General features: G+C 41.1%; 1 protein-coding gene across 1 annotated transcript; it reads right to left on the bottom strand.

The window, feature by feature from the left end:
- Nucleotides 1-1,680: 1,680 nt before the first annotated feature.
- pjvk (pejvakin) lies at nt 1,681-16,455 on the bottom strand. The gene is made up of 6 exons (XM_078229221.1): nt 16,245-16,455; nt 12,830-13,025; nt 8,642-8,783; nt 5,103-5,220; nt 4,424-4,567; nt 1,681-1,982 (listed from the first exon to the last, which is right to left on the bottom strand). Exons 1-6 carry the CDS (start codon nt 16,453-16,455, stop codon nt 1,681-1,683), a joined length of 1,113 nt encoding a protein of 370 aa, XP_078085347.1.
- Nucleotides 16,456-18,295: the final 1,840 nt, after the last annotated feature.

The following is an 18,295-nucleotide window of genomic DNA, read 5'->3' as shown; positions in this document are numbered from 1 at the left end:
CAGGAATAAACTCCTTTTCAGCAAGTAATCCTACCATGCACCAGTTATTTTATTTTAATCTCTTGATTTGTCTGTTGTTTGCCTTAGGCTGTCCACAATAACAAAGAACCATGCAATGGTCACAATCATTCATTACCTTTGAAATGAGACAATTTTGAGCTTTTATTTTACCAATTGTAGCAAGATCCTTCTAGACCTCAGCCAAAGCTGATGTGTGGCTTCAATCTTTTGTAGAATTACCTTCCAGGCATCTTTAACCCTTTTTCTTTGGCCATCTGGCATCTATCACCAAACAGGTGGCCAGGCATCTGAATGAACAGATGACCTCCAAGAATCACTAATTGATTCAGCCCTGAAGGGAGTTTTTTTGCGCAGCTTGATGGGGACTGCTAGCTTTGGCAATTTTATGAGCTTGCAATAAGTTTCTGTGGTTTTTCAATGCTGGTTTGTTTATTTGCACAAGGTTGTGTATTAAAGGTTTATTCAGCAGGATATTTGGCTGTGTTTGACAGATTGAGACTTTGATACATTTTCATAGGCTGATTTTAAAAATATTATTTCATGAGTATTTCAAAGACTTGTGATTATTTGACCTTTGGTTCTCTAATTAATGTGTATTGGAAGAGTATTTCAAAGGCTCAGCAAATGTTAGGGCATTAATTATTTCGCAGTTAGTGGTGAAAATATCAGTCATGCTGGTAGCCTTTTCATAATAGTCAGCAAAAAATCCTCTAAATAAAGATCTAAGTTTCTGACATCGTCCAACATATTTTCATCTGTTCAAAGATGTGGTATCAAAATTTACGCTCACTGATTCTACAATATGAAGAATACAGAAGCAGGCTTTATCGACTGGATAAAGTACTCTGGTGCATCTTAACCCTTACATTGGACTGGTCAAATTAATGCTCTCTTGCGTTTTAAGGAAACAGCCCCATGATTATTGTGTTTTAATAACTATTCAAACAGCATTTAATTGAGTTAGCAAAAGCTTTTAAACTCAGCTGTCAAAAAGTTTCCAACGCTGCAGCAGGCTTCTCAAAGGTTCACAAACTAACTTACCTGGAGTAGTCGCTGCAGCCTTCAGGAACCCACCAACTACCATGAAAATAGCAATTAATGGGAAAATTATATTTGGCGCAGACATTTAAACAGCAAACTCATTTAAACTGAAAACATGTCAGTGTGACCTGCCAAGGGAAAATGCCCTGCATGCTTCCACTTTGGTCCACCTGATGTGGGTTTGTTCAGCTTAACACTTTAACTCAATAAACCTTCATGTGTTTGCAATTTGATTCTTTAATGAATTATTAATCCTTTTAAACAAGTCAACTACTGATATTCATTGCAGTTAATTATGTAAAAACACAACAGGAAGATGAAACTGTTTACACAGTCCATACAAAGGTGGATGATAACTTTCAAGCATGATCCCCCAAAACACATTGACATCACAAATTCACAGTAATGTTCTTTCGCTGATGGATAGACCCAAGAATTAGTTCTTTACACCATTTCACTATACTTTAAAACTACAAATTTGCAATGGAAAGTTTTTTTTTTACACAAAATCAAATCGACTTGCTGATTTAAAAAAAATGAAAAGTGCTACACAAGTACTAATGTAGTCTTGCAAATGTGATATCACATCCAGAACTCTGATCCACACCAAAATATATTTCATTTTATTCTTTTGTGCCACAAATCAAAGCACGGCACAACATGCAGTCTCACATATTTCTGCCCATTGAATGAACACTCAAGGCACCCATATACAGTCTCTCTTCGGGAACTTCCCATGCCACAAAGGGTACAGGGTCCTTTGGAGATATTATGGTTGAGGAGATTGACCCGCGTGTGTGCATTATCTCGCAGGTAGTTAGTGGAAATATCAGTCATGCTGGTAGCCTTTTCATAATAGTCAGCAACTAAATCCTCCAAATAAAGATCCGAGTTTCTGACATCGTCCAACATCTTTTCATCTGTTCAAAGATACAATAACAAAATTTGCATTCACTGAAAAGATCAATTTATCACAAGAAACCTGTGGCTTTATTTTACCTCTGACAGTATTGGAAAAGGCACCTGTTAACAATAAAACGGCACTGCCAACTGGTGTTCCATATAGCAATATTTTCCAGTAAGGAACAAAATTAAGTTTCTGCCAGCAATTTATATTGAACAGCACTTTGAGTACAACTAGCACATGGAGCAGGAATTCACAGGGGAGGTGAAGCAAATAACATTCGGTCTCATTCCCATCAACACAGCTACTCCCTGCCATCTAGGCACCTCTCACTATCACTAGAAGGCTATTCCCATTGCTGCAGAAACAGAATTGCACAATTTTAAAAAGCTATCAGGAAAAATGGCTGTTAGGAAGTTAAGTATACCTGGTGAGCACAGATATATATTAAAATGGATGCTTCCAATAGATGCAATTGCAATTGGGGGGTAATATCAGACTTTCTGTCAAAATAGCAAAAGTGAAATCTCCTGCAGCTCACATGCAAAAATCACAAGCTTAGTTCTATTTAAAATATTAATTGTAAGTTAAAGTAGGTAACATCAATGATGTATTTGCATCAAAACATTCTGGCCCATAAGAGCTCAATAAAGGTTTAATTTAAACTCTGGCTCAATGGGGTAAAATAGACTCAAAACATTTTAATAAGACTGACAAGCTAAACATATCTACTGCGTGTCCCTGGACAACTCGCAGACAAAGTGGGGATCAATGCCCAACAGTAAACCTTTTATGGGTTCTGGGGCTTGGCGGGAGGTGATTGGGATAGGGACTGAGCAGGGGATAGGGACTGAGCAGAGGCCAGGGGCAAGCAATGGGAGGAACAGCGTGTTAAACAGTGCAATAAATATATATTTTCATTTATCTTTTTATTGAAGGTCACCAATCGTCCCTTTAATGGCAACTTGAGCTGCATATAGGCTAAGTTATCCTGAACAAAACAACTCATTGCCTGCTCCATTTAGGGCAACCAAATTTCTGGATGGAATCATATTACCAGCATTAGGCCCCTTATTGTTCTAGAGCCTAGTGGCACATGCTGAGAACACCTCTACAGCACCTGTACCAATATGATGTTGGATGTGCTTTTGACGCTGGGAGGTAATCTGTGTTTAAATAAAAAAATAGTAAAATGAAAGACATAACTCAAGCTCATACCCACTCCCACATACTCCCTATGCCCCATTCATGACAACCCACCCACCCTTGGCCACTATGCTCCCTATGCCAACTTACACCTACCACCCTCTGTCCTTACTCCCTCTATGTCAACTCACCTCATATCCTTGGACAGTTCCGCCACTTCCTGGATAGCTTTGAGAACTTTGATAGCTGTACAGCTCTTTAACAGTTCCTTGACAGCTGGACAATTCCTTGATAGCTGGACAACTCTGACACTTTGACAGTTGATTGACAGCTGAACAATGGTTTGAAAGCTTAGACAACTCTTTGGCAGCTTTACCATTCCAATGATTTTGCGTGTAGGAAGTGCATAATGATATTCACTTTTAACAATCCCAAAGAGGTGCCTTACCTTTCCCCAAGGTAACATTACCTCTCTCAAAGATGTCCTCAGACTCCATATAAAGACATACCTTACCTCTCCAAAGGAGTACCCTGGCTATCCCATCGAATCCACCCAGTTAAAACCTCCTCTTATCTAATTACATTTACACACTCCAGATTCCACATTCCTGTTCTTGAGGAGGCTGTGGCATAGTGATATTGTTGCTGGACTGCTAATCTAGAGACCAGGGTAATGCTCTGGGGACCTGGATTTGAATCGCATCATGGCAAATAGTGAAATTTGAATTCAATAAAAATCTGGGCTTAAAAGTCTAATGATGACCATTAAATCATTGTTGACTGTCATTAAAAAAATCTGAATCACTAATGTCCTTTAGGGAAGGAAATCTGTTATCCTTACCTGGTCTGGCCTACATATAATTCCAGATCCACAGCAATATGGCTGACTCTTAAAGGCCCTCTGAAACGGCCCAACAACCACTCTGTTCAAATAGGGATTGCCAATAAATGGTGGCCTAGCCAGCAATGCCCACATTCCATGAATGAATAACACTTTTTTAAAGTCCCACTTCAGCGGAAGAAACTGGTGATTTAAATAGCAAGCTGCCACCACGAATCACACATAAATGAACCCCAACCTGGTCCCAGTCCTGCCCCTTGGGATGACAGGAAATGCCAAGTTCAGAGGCAAGAGAAATTTCAAACATTCTTGGAATTTTCAGCATGATGGAGAACCTCTCTGTCATGGTAAAAATCTGTGCACATTCTACATCAGTAAGTACAAGATATATATGGGGCTTCTATGAGTTTTACTTAAATTTCTCTTACAATACAGTGTTGTTAGTCTGTAGTATTTGAGGGAAGACTTACCAGATCTGAATGGACTGCCATAAAAGAAATCCGAAAAGCATCGTCGCAGCTTCCACACTGAGAATCGGCTCATTAAACCACCCAATTGCTCTGATATTTGTTCTTTTTCGAACCCACCTTCTGATTCAGATGTAACACAAAGTTCTAAAAGTATATAAATGCAGTTTGGTTAAATGATCTTGCTTCATCCTGCCTAACTATAAATGCAATTTTCTTACTACTGATCAGCCTGCATAGCCTCCAACTGGCAAATGGTTCATTCAATCATTGAGAATGTATGAATTCAAAAAGGATAACACATTTTCACCATTTTGTGACCAGAAAAACATTTTTTTAAAGCTCTTAAAATAATGTTCTGGATTTATACCTTATAGTGCAAGTATCAGTAATCAGCTATGTTCTGTATTTAAACTAAATAAACAGAAGCAACTAATTAGTAATCACAGAAATTATCTAAGGGTGCATTGAAGAATTTGAGCTTTGACAAAGGGTCATCTGAATTTGAAACATCAGCTCTTTTCTCTCCTTACAGATGCTGCCAGACCTGCCAAAATTTTCCAGCATTTTCTCTTTTGGTTTCAGATTCCAGCATCTGCAGTAATTTGTTTTTATGCATTGAAGAATTCTTCAGTATTAACTAAAAGTAGTTTTAAAGGAATATAGACAATACGTTACCTACCAAAATGCCCATCTAAATGAATGTAGAGTTCAAACACACTAAATGCAATTGTTGTATGAGCTGGAATAACAATGGCTTTGTCACATCCTTTATGATTCCGTCCATCATCAATCTGAAACTAGAATGGGTATTATAAACAGAACTATCTATCTACGTTTACAGACCAAAATTAAATACATAAATGCTGAAATATCTGAATTTGATTCTTATCAAAAGTATGAAAACCTTTTATTTGTGCTATTTTCTCCATGCAATTCCGAGCAATAATATCTCTTTACAAACAAACACTGTTGCAATATACGCAAACAAGTATATTATTTTAGGATCAGCAGTAAAGCTGGTCGTTCACAGAGAATTCCAGTATTGGAGTCCACAGAAGATGGCACCTTATCATCAAATCAGATTAAAAGGAAAAATCTGAATGCTATTTATACTTAAGGGTCAGATAAGTGTTATAACAGCACAAGACAGATTGGATCTGGAGATGAAAATCAACCTCACTAAGTCTTAATATAAGCACAAAGCGTAAATTTATAATACCATTACACTGCAATAAGTTAGAATATGAATTATAATTGAAAATGAACAATTAATTAATTGTGCAAATCTTGCATGTTGTCTAATCTACCTTTCTCACATCCTTCCAATGCCAGTGCCAGACATCTCACTCCCCTCAAGTAACAACCGGTCTTTTCACAGCTAATAGGATCTTGAAGTTTATAGCAAAAGAGATAGAAAATAGATCTCACAGGCCCCTGATGATTCTATGCAAGGCACTTGTATAACTCGATCTAGAGCAGCAGTGTGTGCAGTCCTGATTGTTTTACTTTGGAAAGGAGAAAGAAGATTCACGGGAGATGGTATTGAATGATGCAGAATTCTTACAGAAATGGCTCAAATTTAACAAGATGTACAAATTGTTTAGATTTAAGGACACAAAGTGCTGAATATGTGGCATTAACTGCAGAGAGAGGCAGTGGAGGAAATCGATTAAAAAAATAAAAGTATTGAATAGTAATTTCAAGGAGTGCGCAATTGCGGTATTAGTTTGTGGGACTGGAGAGATGGACTGCAGAATTTGTTCCAGTCCTCTTCTTCTCCAAACATCTATATCTGGTTCTCCATTCTCTACCCGTCTTCCAGCACACTAGCCTCAGCCTACTACCCCACCGCCAACTTCCAGCTCCTTTCTCATCAATGGGGCTGCACGGTGGCACAGTGGTTACCACTGCTGCCTCACAACGCCAGGAACCTGGGTTTGATTCCTGGCTTGGGTCACTGTCTGTGTAGAGTTTGCATGTTCTCCCCTTGTCTGTGTGGGTTTCCTCGGGTGCTCCAGTTTCCTCCCACAAAGAACAAAGAACAATACAGCACAGGAACAGGCCCTTCGGCCCTCCAAGCCTGCACCGATCATGTGTTCCTAACTAGACCATCCATTTATATCCCTCTATTCCCAGTCTGTTCATGTGGCTATCGAGATAAGTCTTAAGATGTGCAGGTTAGGTTGACTGGCCATGCTAAATTGCCCCTTAGTGTCAGGGGTACTAGCTAGGGTAAATGCGTGGGGTTATGGGGAGCGGGCCTGGGTGGGATTGTGGTCGGTGCAGCCTCGATGGGCCGAATGGCCTCCTTCTGTGCTGTAGGATTCTATGAACGCATTAGCACGTCTCTTGAATGAGTTGTGGGGGGTGGGGGGGGGGGGGGGGGGGGGTGGAATTTGAAGGAGATTTACAAAAGAAAGTAGAAAGGAAGAGAAAGCGTCTGAGCCAAATGAATATAAGCAAGAGGAACAAAAAATAAATTGTGCATGAGGTGTATGAAGAGAGGAAGCAGGGTAAAGGAGAAACAGAAAGTGAAAAACTAGAGTGGGTGCGTGTAAGAAATATCACAGAAAATAAACTAATTGTTACAAATATGATGGTTATGGAATTATGTTCTGTACAAAGTCCTAAAAATGTGTTGAGAATGTCAAGTTTTAAACAATTATGCTTTAAATTGCCCATTTAATTCTGAGGTAGTGAGTTGGGTTCTCAAGGATAGATAATCAGCATTTCTACCTAAATAAAAGGTCCATGTGATTAATGTTGTCATGGATATGCGTTTTGAGAGCGGAAGGTTTCTAAAATATCCCTGAAACACAGACCTGGCCAATCTCCCAGGATCCAGGAGAGAACAGCTGGAGGCCAAAACTACGCAGGGATGCAGGTTGGAGTTCACCCTCAAATTGAAAAGTCAAAATTTGGTAGGACTCGCATGAGATTGGAAAATTCATCTAGTTTTAGATACAGGGAGGAATCTCCAATAAAACTCTCATGGTGGAATATAGTTTGGGGTTAAAAGTTACCAGGTTGGGAAAGGAAAAGAACAGAATTTAACCCTTTGGAGCGGAGAATCATTTTGAACGGCTTCCTGGAAAGTTGAATATATACGTTGGGGATGATTTTCCTAAAATAAAAATGCCTACCACGCAGGAAAAAGGAGATTTTCCCATCTGTTTTTTGGGTGTACTTAGTCACATGAATTTCCGGCTGGGGATTCACTGTAGTAGGTGGTGGTGGGGCCAAATCCCGCCCAAGAGGCCAGCATCAGCAGGAGGGAGATCGGCACATGTGCACTGGCCCCCCAATCTTAAGCACCCGATGGCATCCCCAATATCCGCCCCCTCCTCCCCGATCGTCGGCTTCCCCGATCAAACCCGCACTCCCCCATAGCCAGCCTGACCCACAATGGCCAGCCCAAACCCCTGCCATGACCAGCCCCAATCGCCCAGCTCCCTCCTTCCCCCATTGATGGCTGTGGCACAGTGCGCAGCGGTAATCCCCCGTTGACGGGGACCAGCTTTAATCCCCACTGGTAGGAACCTCCCCCGGTGAGGTGGGAAACATTAGCGAGCCTGGGCGATACCGTCCCAGGCTCGCTAATGACATGGAAATAAAGATTTAAATATTGTAATTTAAATATTGTAATCAGCCTCACGCTGTTTTCCCACATGGGTCTGATTACACCATAAAAAATGGCCCAGGAAAGCCTCCCGCTTACATTTCCCAGCCCGCTGCGCTACTCGTATAATGATGTGGGCTGGGAACATCGCGCCCATAAAGTATATCTGTGAAGTTTTTCTTTCGATTTTGTTAAAGTAAAAGGGGAAACTCAGTACTGTAGCTGCTTACAAACAGAGTGTTGAGCCAGTAGTGCTTTTAGTTTGTTTATCACAGAAGTAGTCTTGGAACATGAAATCCCATTGTGACATCCTTTCAGCAATTCACTGGGAAGTTCAAATTTATTTTGAAAAGTCAACAGCCTCTACAGTGATTATACAATTAATCTTCAATATACTTTTATCTGTCTGCCTCACAGATAAATACCTGTTCCTTAAATTCTTTGTTATTACATATTTCATCTGCCAACTGAAAGCAGCATTTTAAAAAAAGTTTTGGGATGTAACTGGAATTATGCAAAATGAATTAATTCTATGTAATTACATTTTTGGACCAACCACATCATTAACTATAATGCAATCAAAATTTACAGAGTCTTACTCTCATTGTTTTTCCTCTCATTCCCGCATGCACAGTGAGTGAGCATTGCCGAGTTGTGCGGATGCTTTCCATGACAACACACAGCACCGCACGCCGACTTTCTTTCATCTGGCGAACGAGACAATGTTCCACATCAATCTTTCTGTGGAGATATCAAACAGAGGAAGAGTTAGAAATCCCATATCACAGAATTCTACAGTATAGCTCATTACCCTGTGCTGGCTCTGACTTAGTCCCATTCCTTCACCCGTCCTCCATACACATGAATTTAAATAAGAAATACAGGGGCAATTCTCCCATCCCGTGCGCCTAATCGTGTGGGCCGATTCGTGGGATTCACGCATGCGTTCCCGCCGCACACATCTCCAAGCACCGGATATCTGCTGGAAACTGACGGGAACAGCAGGTAAGTGATTTAAATCTTATTTTAATGTTTTTAAAATGTGATTAGCGGGCGCGGGACTGAAGTCTCCAGGACCACTAGCATCTCCCATCCCGCCAGTACGATTTCACTTTGGTGGGCTTTAGACTAGCTCTCCACTTTCAGGGAGGTAGCGGGGTGACCCTGCTAGAGGTAGCGGGGTGACCCCGCTAGAGTGAAGGAGGGCAATCAGGGCCCCCTAGGGGGTCGGGCGGTGGGGGGGATGGTGCCCCTGGCAGTGCCAGCCTGTGCCCCCTGGTACAGCCCAAGGGGAAAAGTGCTCATGCCCGGGGGCACCTTGGAACTGCCCAAAGGGCATGGGGCAGAGCCTAGGGGGCAGGCCCTAGGGGCAATCGGTGGGGGTGGGGAGTCCCGTTGCTACTCTGCATGGGGATCTGTTGGGACTGGAGGGAGGCCAGTGATCGGGGTGGGAGGTGGTGGTCACCGCTGGGGAGCGGGGGCTGGAGATCAGAGCGGTCCGGGATGGTGGGGGTTGGAGCCAGCCCACGAATGGACGGGGAGCTGCAATCGGGCCATGAGAAGTTTGATGGGGCAGCGTTGAACAGGGATATCCACTGCTTGCTGAAGTCCAGGTCTGAGGTGTTTAAGTCAGGCGACCCTGACCTATACAAGAAAGCCAGATATGAGCTAAAGAAAGCCATCAAAAATGTCAAAAGACAGTATCGGACCAAGCTAGAGTCCCAGGCTAGCCACACCGAGACCCGCCAACTATGGCAAGATCTGCAAGACACAACAGGCTACAAGATGAAGGCATGTAAAATTGTCGGCGCAATTGCACCCCTCCCTGATGAGCTCAATGAGCCCATTTTGAGCAAGAGGTTAGCAAGAGCACACCCTCCACCCTGGAAGCCTCAGATGAACCTGTATCTGGGGTCACCATTGCAGACATCAAAGAGGTCTTCTCGAAGGTCAACCCACGGAAAGCGACTGGCCCGAATAGAGTACCTGGATGAGCACTCAGATCCTGTGAGGACCAGCTGGTGGGGGTATTCACAGGCATCTTTAACCTCTCTTTACACCAATCTAAGGTCCTCATCTACTTCAAGAAGATGACCATCATCCCAAAACCAAAGAAAAGCCAGGCAGCATGCCTTAATGACTATCATCCGGGGGCTCTGACATCCATCATTCTGAAGTGCTTCGAAAGGTTAGTCATGGCACGAATCAATTCCAGCCTCCCAGATTGCCTGGATCCACTACAGTTCACCTACAGCCGCAACAGGTCCACAATAGACGCCATCTCTCTGGCCCTGCACTCAATCCTGGAACAGGATAGGTAACAAAGACGCCTATGTCAGACTCTTGTTTATCAACTACAGCTCAACCTTCAAAACCAGTATTCCTCCAGAATTCATTTCCAAACTCCATGGCCTGGGCTTGGCTCCTCTCTCTGCAAATGGATCCTGAACTTCCTAACCCACAGACCACTAACAGTAAAGGTAGGTAACAACACCTCCTCCATGATCATCCTCAGCACCGGTGCCCCACAAGGCTGTGTTCTCAGCACCCTACTATACTCCTTATACATCCATGACTGTGGGGCAAAATTCCCCTCCAATGCAATTTTCAAGTTTGCCGATGACAAGAGCGTAGTGGATCAGATCTCAAACAATGACGGGGCGGAGTACAGGAAAGAGATAGAGAATCTGGTGAACTGGTGCAACGGCAATAATCTCTCCCTCAATGTCAATAAAACAAAGGAGATAGTCATCAATTTCAGGAAGTGTAGTGGAGGACATGTCCCTGTCTACAGCAATGGGGACAAAGTAGAAATGGTCGAGAGCTTCAGGTTTTTAGGTGTCCAGATCACCAACAACCTGTCCTGGTCTCTCCATGCCAGCGCTATAGTTAAGAAAGCCTACCAATGCCTCTACCTTCTCAGAAGAATAAGGAAATGTGGCATGTCCGCTACAATTCTCACCAACTTTTACAGATGCACCATAGAAAGCATTCTTTCTGGTTGCATCACAGCTTGGTATGGCTTCTGCTCTGTCCAAGACCGCAAGAAACTACAAAGGGTCATGAACGAAGTCCAGTCCATCCTCAAACCAGCCTCCCGCCCATTGACGCTGTCTGTACTTCCCGCTGCCTCAGAAAAGCAGCCAGCATAATTAAGGATCCCATGCACTCCAGACACAGTCTTCCACCTTCTTCTGTCAAGAAAAAGATACAAAAGTCTGAGGACACATACCAACCGACTCAAGAACAGCTTCTTTCCTGCTGCCACCCAACTTTTGAATGGACCTACTTCGCATTAAGTTGATCTTTCTAGACACCCTAGCTATGACTGTAACACTTATTCTGCACTCTCTCCTTTCCTTCTCCATGTACAGTATGCTTTGTCTGTATAACGCGCAAGAAACAATACTTAACTGTATGCTAATACATGTGACAATAATAAATAAAATCAAAAGTAGGAATAATTTTCCCCTATTTATCGTCATCATGTTCATAGAATCATAATAGAATCCCTACAGTACAGAAGGAGGCCATTCAGCCCACTGACTCAGCATCTCACCCAGGTCCATTCCCCTGCCCTATCCCCGTAACCTCATGTATTTATCCCACTAATCCCCCTAACCTACACACCTTTGGACACTAAGGGAAAATTTATTATGGTCAATCCACCCAACCTGCACATCTTTGGAGTATGGGAGAAAACCAGTGTGCCCAGATGAAACCCACGGGGAGAACATGCAAATTCCACACAGACAGTCACCCAAGGCTGGAATCGAATCCAGATCCCTAGAGCTATTAGGCAGCAGTGCTAACCACTGTGCCACCATGTTGATAGCTCTATCAGAGCCACTCTTAGTCTTTGCTGCTGAGTTGAAAATAATTTGTTTATTGAGTCTCTCCTCAGAACTGAAATCTCTCATTCTTGGTATTGCCCTGGAAAATTCCCATGAATTGATCTTCTGGAACTAAAACATAGATAAGGCCTAACGAATAATCTGTACAGGTTTTGCATTAACTCCTTGATTTGGGCTTTGGTACAATCTATGTTATCGAGGATCTCATATCCCATCTTCTTCAGCCTTTTGAAGAAGGATTTAGGAATCCTTCTACTTTAATATCGAAGCCCTACATGTCACTGTTCCTCTATTTCTTTTACTATTTTATCATTTTTTATTTTACTTCATCTTAACACTTGGTATTGACCTTCAAGGCTACTTGCTCTTACTGCTTATTAAGTACATGTTGGGAGGGCCTCCTGGCCCCATGAAGATAGAGGAAATTTCTGACACTTTCTGTAACCCACACCAAGGTCTCTTGTGCATAGCAAAAAACCTTGGAACCTGTTCTCTCATGATGTGCCATTCTTCACTGTTTCCATGCAATATTCACTTCCTGCATGAAAGCCAGCACAATGCATCACAACTTTAAGCAGTGCAGATTCTTGTTAAGTGGTGCTAAAAAAGTTATGATTCAGAGCCCCATGCTAACACACGCAGCCAAGTAACAGCACAGTTAGCACTGGCTGAATGCAGCAATCATTAAAATGAGCATGCAGCACAAGTAGGCATGCTGCCTGTATTACATTGTAAGAAGTTTAACAACACCAGATTACATTGAACGTACATTGGTTAATCAAGCAACGCAATTTCATGCAAATTTCAGAAGCTATTCAGTCTAAGTCCCTAAGTACTTATGATGCTCAATTGTCATTCCCACTGTTTCAATGATATGTATTTTTCATGATATGTTGACAACTAGATAAGAATCATGGAAAATGGCAGAATTACCTGTTAATGATCTCCCGGAGAAGTAATGGAACCTCTACTTCATGTTTTGTTACTATTCCAAATGAAGCTTTCACTGCCACAGAGTCCGATCCATCAATGTTAAATCCAACATCATGAATAATATGATTTCCGAGTTTCCCACTTAAGGAAACATCTGACTTATCTTCATAATTAAGTAGCTGATATGAAGAGACCCCTATGAAACAGGAAATAAATGCCTGATTATTTTCATTATCTTTACCAGTAATATTTTCAACATAAATTCATATTTATTTTAGCACATATAGAATCACTACAGTACAGAAGAAGGCCATTCAGCCCATCAAGCCTGCACCGACAGCAATCCCACCCAGGCCCTACCCCCATTACCACATGTATTTACCCTGCTAGTCCCCCTGATACTAAGGGTCAATTTAGCATGGCCAACCAACCTAATCCACCACACATTTGGATGTAGGTAATGTACTGATGCAATCAGTCTATGAAACTCAGATTATTGATTACACCTGTTAAATTAACAATCCCCAAAGTGGTAATCCACTTTATAGAAACTCATTTAATTTAGTGGAAGGAGGCAAACAATTTGACTAAGAAGTGAGGTTTTTGTAATAAAAGATAAATAGTGTTCTGAAAATTTGTGGTCATAAATATAATCTATATTAATGTGGTATAAGGGTTTGGCATGGAAAGGGTTAATGTGGAACTGGGTACAGTACTGCCCACACTGTGATGTAAAGAGATACATGGCCCTAGTCTAGAGGATAGTCTTGTACAGGACAGAAATGTGTGTAGATGTAAGTATGGGGACAGCTCTTAGCTTAGACCTTATACTGTATATATTTACATTGTTACTAGTAGTTAAAAAAACACTTTCTGTTAAACTATACAAGACTTAGGAACTCCTCATGAGACCTATTGAACTACACACATCTTACAACAATTAATGTTTTAAGAATGATAGGCAACTAGTAAAATACCATCACTATAACGTCACTACAATAAAACATAAAGCCTGGGGTATAAAGGAAGTGATGAACCAATAAATTATTCATAAAATAAAAACCAAATAAAATAACTAACTTTGCATAGTATCTGTAACATATCATACAGGAGTAAAAACATAGGCCTGAATCTTCTGTCCTACCTTATGAAGAGTTTGGCTCGGAAGTGCCATTTAATCAGGAGGGATGGTGCTGGTTCTGGTGGCAGGTGGGATGCCCCTTTCACCCTGCTGTTGATGAAGCCCTTCATGCCATTTAAACTGAGCACCAAATCCTCCATCCATGTTTCTAACAGCGGCAGGGTGTGAACAGCTGGAAAATTACGGCCCACCAAAAGGCCCACAGGCAGGTTACCCATGGTTTAAGTTTGTACATTTGTTGTTTTATGGCTTACCATTCTACTTTGACCTTTTAAGTCAACATTGTCCAGCCTTCAATTAGTTTTTTGGCACGGCCATCACAATTTTAATGTGTTATTAATACGCTTATGTATAATAATGCATTCCTTGAATTGTAATTGCATTCACACCAAATGTTTACCTATCTTAAATTAAGTTCCCCTGTCCCCATTTTAAATTAGGTTCCCGCCTCCACCCCATTCTTCACAGTTAAACTACCTCAAACCAGAAGTTATGACAACAGTGATGGAATGGTGATATAGTTCCAATTAAGCTATGATTGCGTGAGAGTTGGAGAGGGACTTGCTGGTATTCTCATGTACCTGCTGTCTTTGTCCTTCTCAGTGTTAGAGATCACAGGTTTTGCAGGTACTGTAGGAGCCTTGGTGAGTTGTTGCAGTGCACCTTGTAGATGGTACACCACTGCTGCCACAGTGTGGGGTGGGGAGGGGTGGTGAATGTTTAACATGATGGTGGGGTGCTGTTCAAGCTTTGTCCTGAATGGTATCAAGCGTCAAGTGTTATTAGAGCTGCACTCATCCAGGCAAATGGGGAGTTTTCCATCAGACTCCTGACTTATGACTTATAGATATTGGACAGGCTTCAGGGAATCAAGAGACGAGTTAACCCCACTGAATTCCAATCCTTTGATCAATACCTATAGCCACAGTAATTACATGGCTGGTTCAGTTATGTTTACAATCAACTAGGATGTTTATGGTGGGGGACTCAGCACTGCTGATGCCATTGAATATCAACGGAAAGTGGTTAATTTCTCTCTTGTTAGAGTTCGTCATTGCCTGGCACTGGTGGCAAGTTACATTCATGCCACATATCAGCCCAAGCCTGATTGTGGTTCAGGTCTTTCTACATATGGGCACAGACTACTTTAGTATCTGAGGAGTTGCAATGAGCATTGAAATCCATCAGCAAACATCCCTACTTCTCACTTATGTTGGTGGGAAAGTCATTGCTGAATCATGGTTGGGCCAATAACCTAAGGAACTCCTGTAGCAATGTCCTGGGCCTGAAATGACCGGCCTCCATCAACAACAGCTATTTTCCTTCTGAATAACCGACACAAAAAAAATTATTATAGAACAAGCAAAATAGCCAAATAGCCTTTCTTCATTTCTTACGTGCCAGGTATTCAATCTTACAAACATAATACACAATCACAAATTTCATTAGGACTTGGGGTAGAGTTTAAGCAGCTTATTTAGTCAAAATGATTTCACAGGCAGTCCATGGACTGACGGCACAATTGGTTCCGAAAAACGTAAGTTGAAACATCGTAAGTTGGAACTGATTTTCCCACAGGAACAATGGTACAAATAAGGTTCTGTAGAAGGGTCATTTAGATCCGAAATGTTAGCTCTGTTTCTCTCCACAGATGCTGCCGGATCCAACATTTTCTGTTTTTATTTCAGATTTCCAGTATCTGTAGTATTTTGCTTTTAACTGTACAAACAGGGCATTGGTTCCAGAACCAAGGCCGGAAATCACTCACAGCAGGGTTAAGTGCTCTCATCTCTTGCCCTGTCAAGTCGCTTAGGTGACTGTTGATGCCTGCACAACCTAACGCAAGTTCCTTGGTCAGTGTGGGGGATATAATGAAGCTGTTCGATCATTATCAGCTGCCTTAACCTTGAACTTCTGCGAGCCTGAGCACATATTAAATACAATGTAAGCGTATTAATAACACATTAAAATTGTGATAGCTGTGCCAAAAAACTAACAGGATAAAACATTAGTCTCCAACTTAAAGATGGTTTAACCTGTCCAGTCATACAGATGGATGGCACAGAATGTCAATGTGCATGTATGAACATGCTGATGTGGCATCTTAAAGTTGAAACCAACATTGTAAAGTTGAAATGGGGTGTTAATTTATAAATGTTGGAATGCCATACATCGTAACTCAAATATCGTAAAGTCGAGGACTGCCTGTATTGTAATGACAGTTTCCTGCAAAATGCCCAAATAATTTTCCCATAAATCAAATAAACATATTACCTGCAGAAACCTCCTTTTCTCCAACAAGAATGTCCTTCAAAGTGAATGGTGTAGAGCTATATTTCTTTCTTTTCCAGAAGAAGGATTTCTTTCTCTTTGTGACTAGACTGAGTGGCTGATATCGGTCAGCCTCACTCAGACCAGGAACAGGTTTCAGCCTGCCCGTATCTCCAACCTGCTTCACAAAGTTCTTTGTGGCAGCAGCAAACATTTCCAACAAACAAAAGCCTTACCCGGTTTGTTACAGTCGTCTCGCACTAGAGAAATTAAGATTCTGGAATTCTAAGCAATCAAACTATGGCAGGGAATAAAAAACATTTGAAACGATAGTAACTTTGGAATTATTGTCAGCCATTTCAGTAGAACTTCTCCTTGAACTGCACTGTATCTTTTTGCACGTCTGTTGTGTTCAGGTTTATGAATAATAAACAAGCAGTTAACCTGATAGGGCTGTTTGTGACAATATCTCTTGCAGTCACAGGTTTATTCTAATTATCTGATGATAATATAATTAGCAAACCAAAATAACTTCAATTATGCATTAGGTATAAGTATACAATTTGATTATTGCTGAATATCAAAGTATCTTCAAAACATAAAATGTTTAAATATATGCATTGTGAGAACAAATACTGTACCAACATTTAGAACAAGATATTAATGGTGTTTGTTTCAGTTCCAATATTATTGCTGCAATAAAGTAATAAGTACCTGGATTCAGATTAGAAACCTTTGAATCAAATCTTTTAGGTCAGAGATTTAGCAACCTTTATTTGGGAATGAACAGAAAGGATGATGCAAACAAGCAAGATCGCCAAAGATGGGGAAGAAAACAAAAATAGGACTGCTGAGTTTTGACTAAGATTGGGGAATGAACAGCCAACAGAATGATAGCTTCCAAAGATTTGAAGCTTGACCATAAACTGCCATAATAAGAAACAGCACAGAACTAATTACAATGAAGTAAAATAATTTTGAAACTTAACAATCAGAACAACTTTGGATGGTTCCTTAATAACGGCAAGTAACCCACAGAAAAACAAGAATCAATTTTAAAAGTAATTACGGTCTCCAAGGGACACATGTGTGTGTACATAACACCTTTCACAGGACAACCCAAAACAGTTTATAGCTAATGAGTTATTTTTGAAGTGTAGTCACTGTTGTAATGTAGGAAATGTGGCAGCCAATTTACACACAGCAAGATTCTATGAACAGCAATGTGATATTGATTGAGGGATAAATATTGTCCAGGATGCTGGGGGCGAAGTCTCCTACGTCCACCTGAGGTATGGCCTTGGTTTAACATCTCATCTGAAAGACAGCACCTCGGTCAGTACAGCATTCCCTCAGTACTGCGTTGGAATGTCAACTTAGATTTTTGTGCTCATGACCTGAAGCAATAATCTTCAAATTCAAGAGGTGAGGATGCTACTAATCCATGGCTGACAATATAGAATCATAGAATGTTTCAACAGGAAGAGGTCAGGAGGATGTCATTTGACCAATTGTGCCTGCGCCAGCATTGTGGTAGAGCCATCCAATTGATCCTCCTCCCCCGCTCAGTCTCTCTGACCCTTGTCATCATCAAGTGTTTACCCAATAATTTTGAAAGTTACTACTGAATCTACTTTAAAGCCCTTTTTGGTCATGCATTCTCAATGCATTTTTTCCTCCATGTTGTCTCAAAATCTTTTGCTTATTATCTTAAATTTATGGCCTCTAGTTATTGACTCTTCTACTACAGAAAACAACTTTCCCGTATGTATTGTCTAAATGATTCATGATTTTGAACAACCCCACTTCACCAGTCTCTCCACATAACTTAAGTTCCTCAACTGCAATATCATTCCAGTAAATCTCTCCTACACCTTGCCTTCCTTCCTGGAGTGTGCCCAGAATCAAAGACAATACTCCAGCTAAGGTCAAAGCAATGTTTTATAAAGATTCATTGCCATTATTCATCTATTAATAAAGCCAAGAATTCCAAATGCCATTTGAGAGTTTTTTCAACTTGTTCTGGTGGTAAAATATTTGTATACATATCTCAA

Source organism: Mustelus asterias, chromosome 14, assembly GCF_964213995.1.
Source record: "Mustelus asterias chromosome 14, sMusAst1.hap1.1, whole genome shotgun sequence".
NCBI lineage: Eukaryota > Metazoa > Chordata > Chondrichthyes > Carcharhiniformes > Triakidae > Mustelus > Mustelus asterias.
This window is presented reverse-complemented; position numbering and strand designations above follow the sequence as displayed.

Excerpts from the sequence above, each read along its gene's own strand:
- pjvk (XM_078229221.1), bottom strand. The coding sequence starts at position 16,455 with ATGTTTGCTGCTGCCACAAAGAACTTTGTGAAGCAGGTTGGAGATACG. Across the intron at positions 13,026-16,244 it reads AGAAAAGGAGGTTTCTGCAG|GGGTCTCTTCATATCAGCTA; the intron begins GTAATATGTTTA and ends CCTGTTTCATAG. Across the intron at positions 8,784-12,829 it reads CTCCGGGAGATCATTAACAG|AAAGATTGATGTGGAACATT; the intron begins GTAATTCTGCCA and ends ATATCTCCACAG.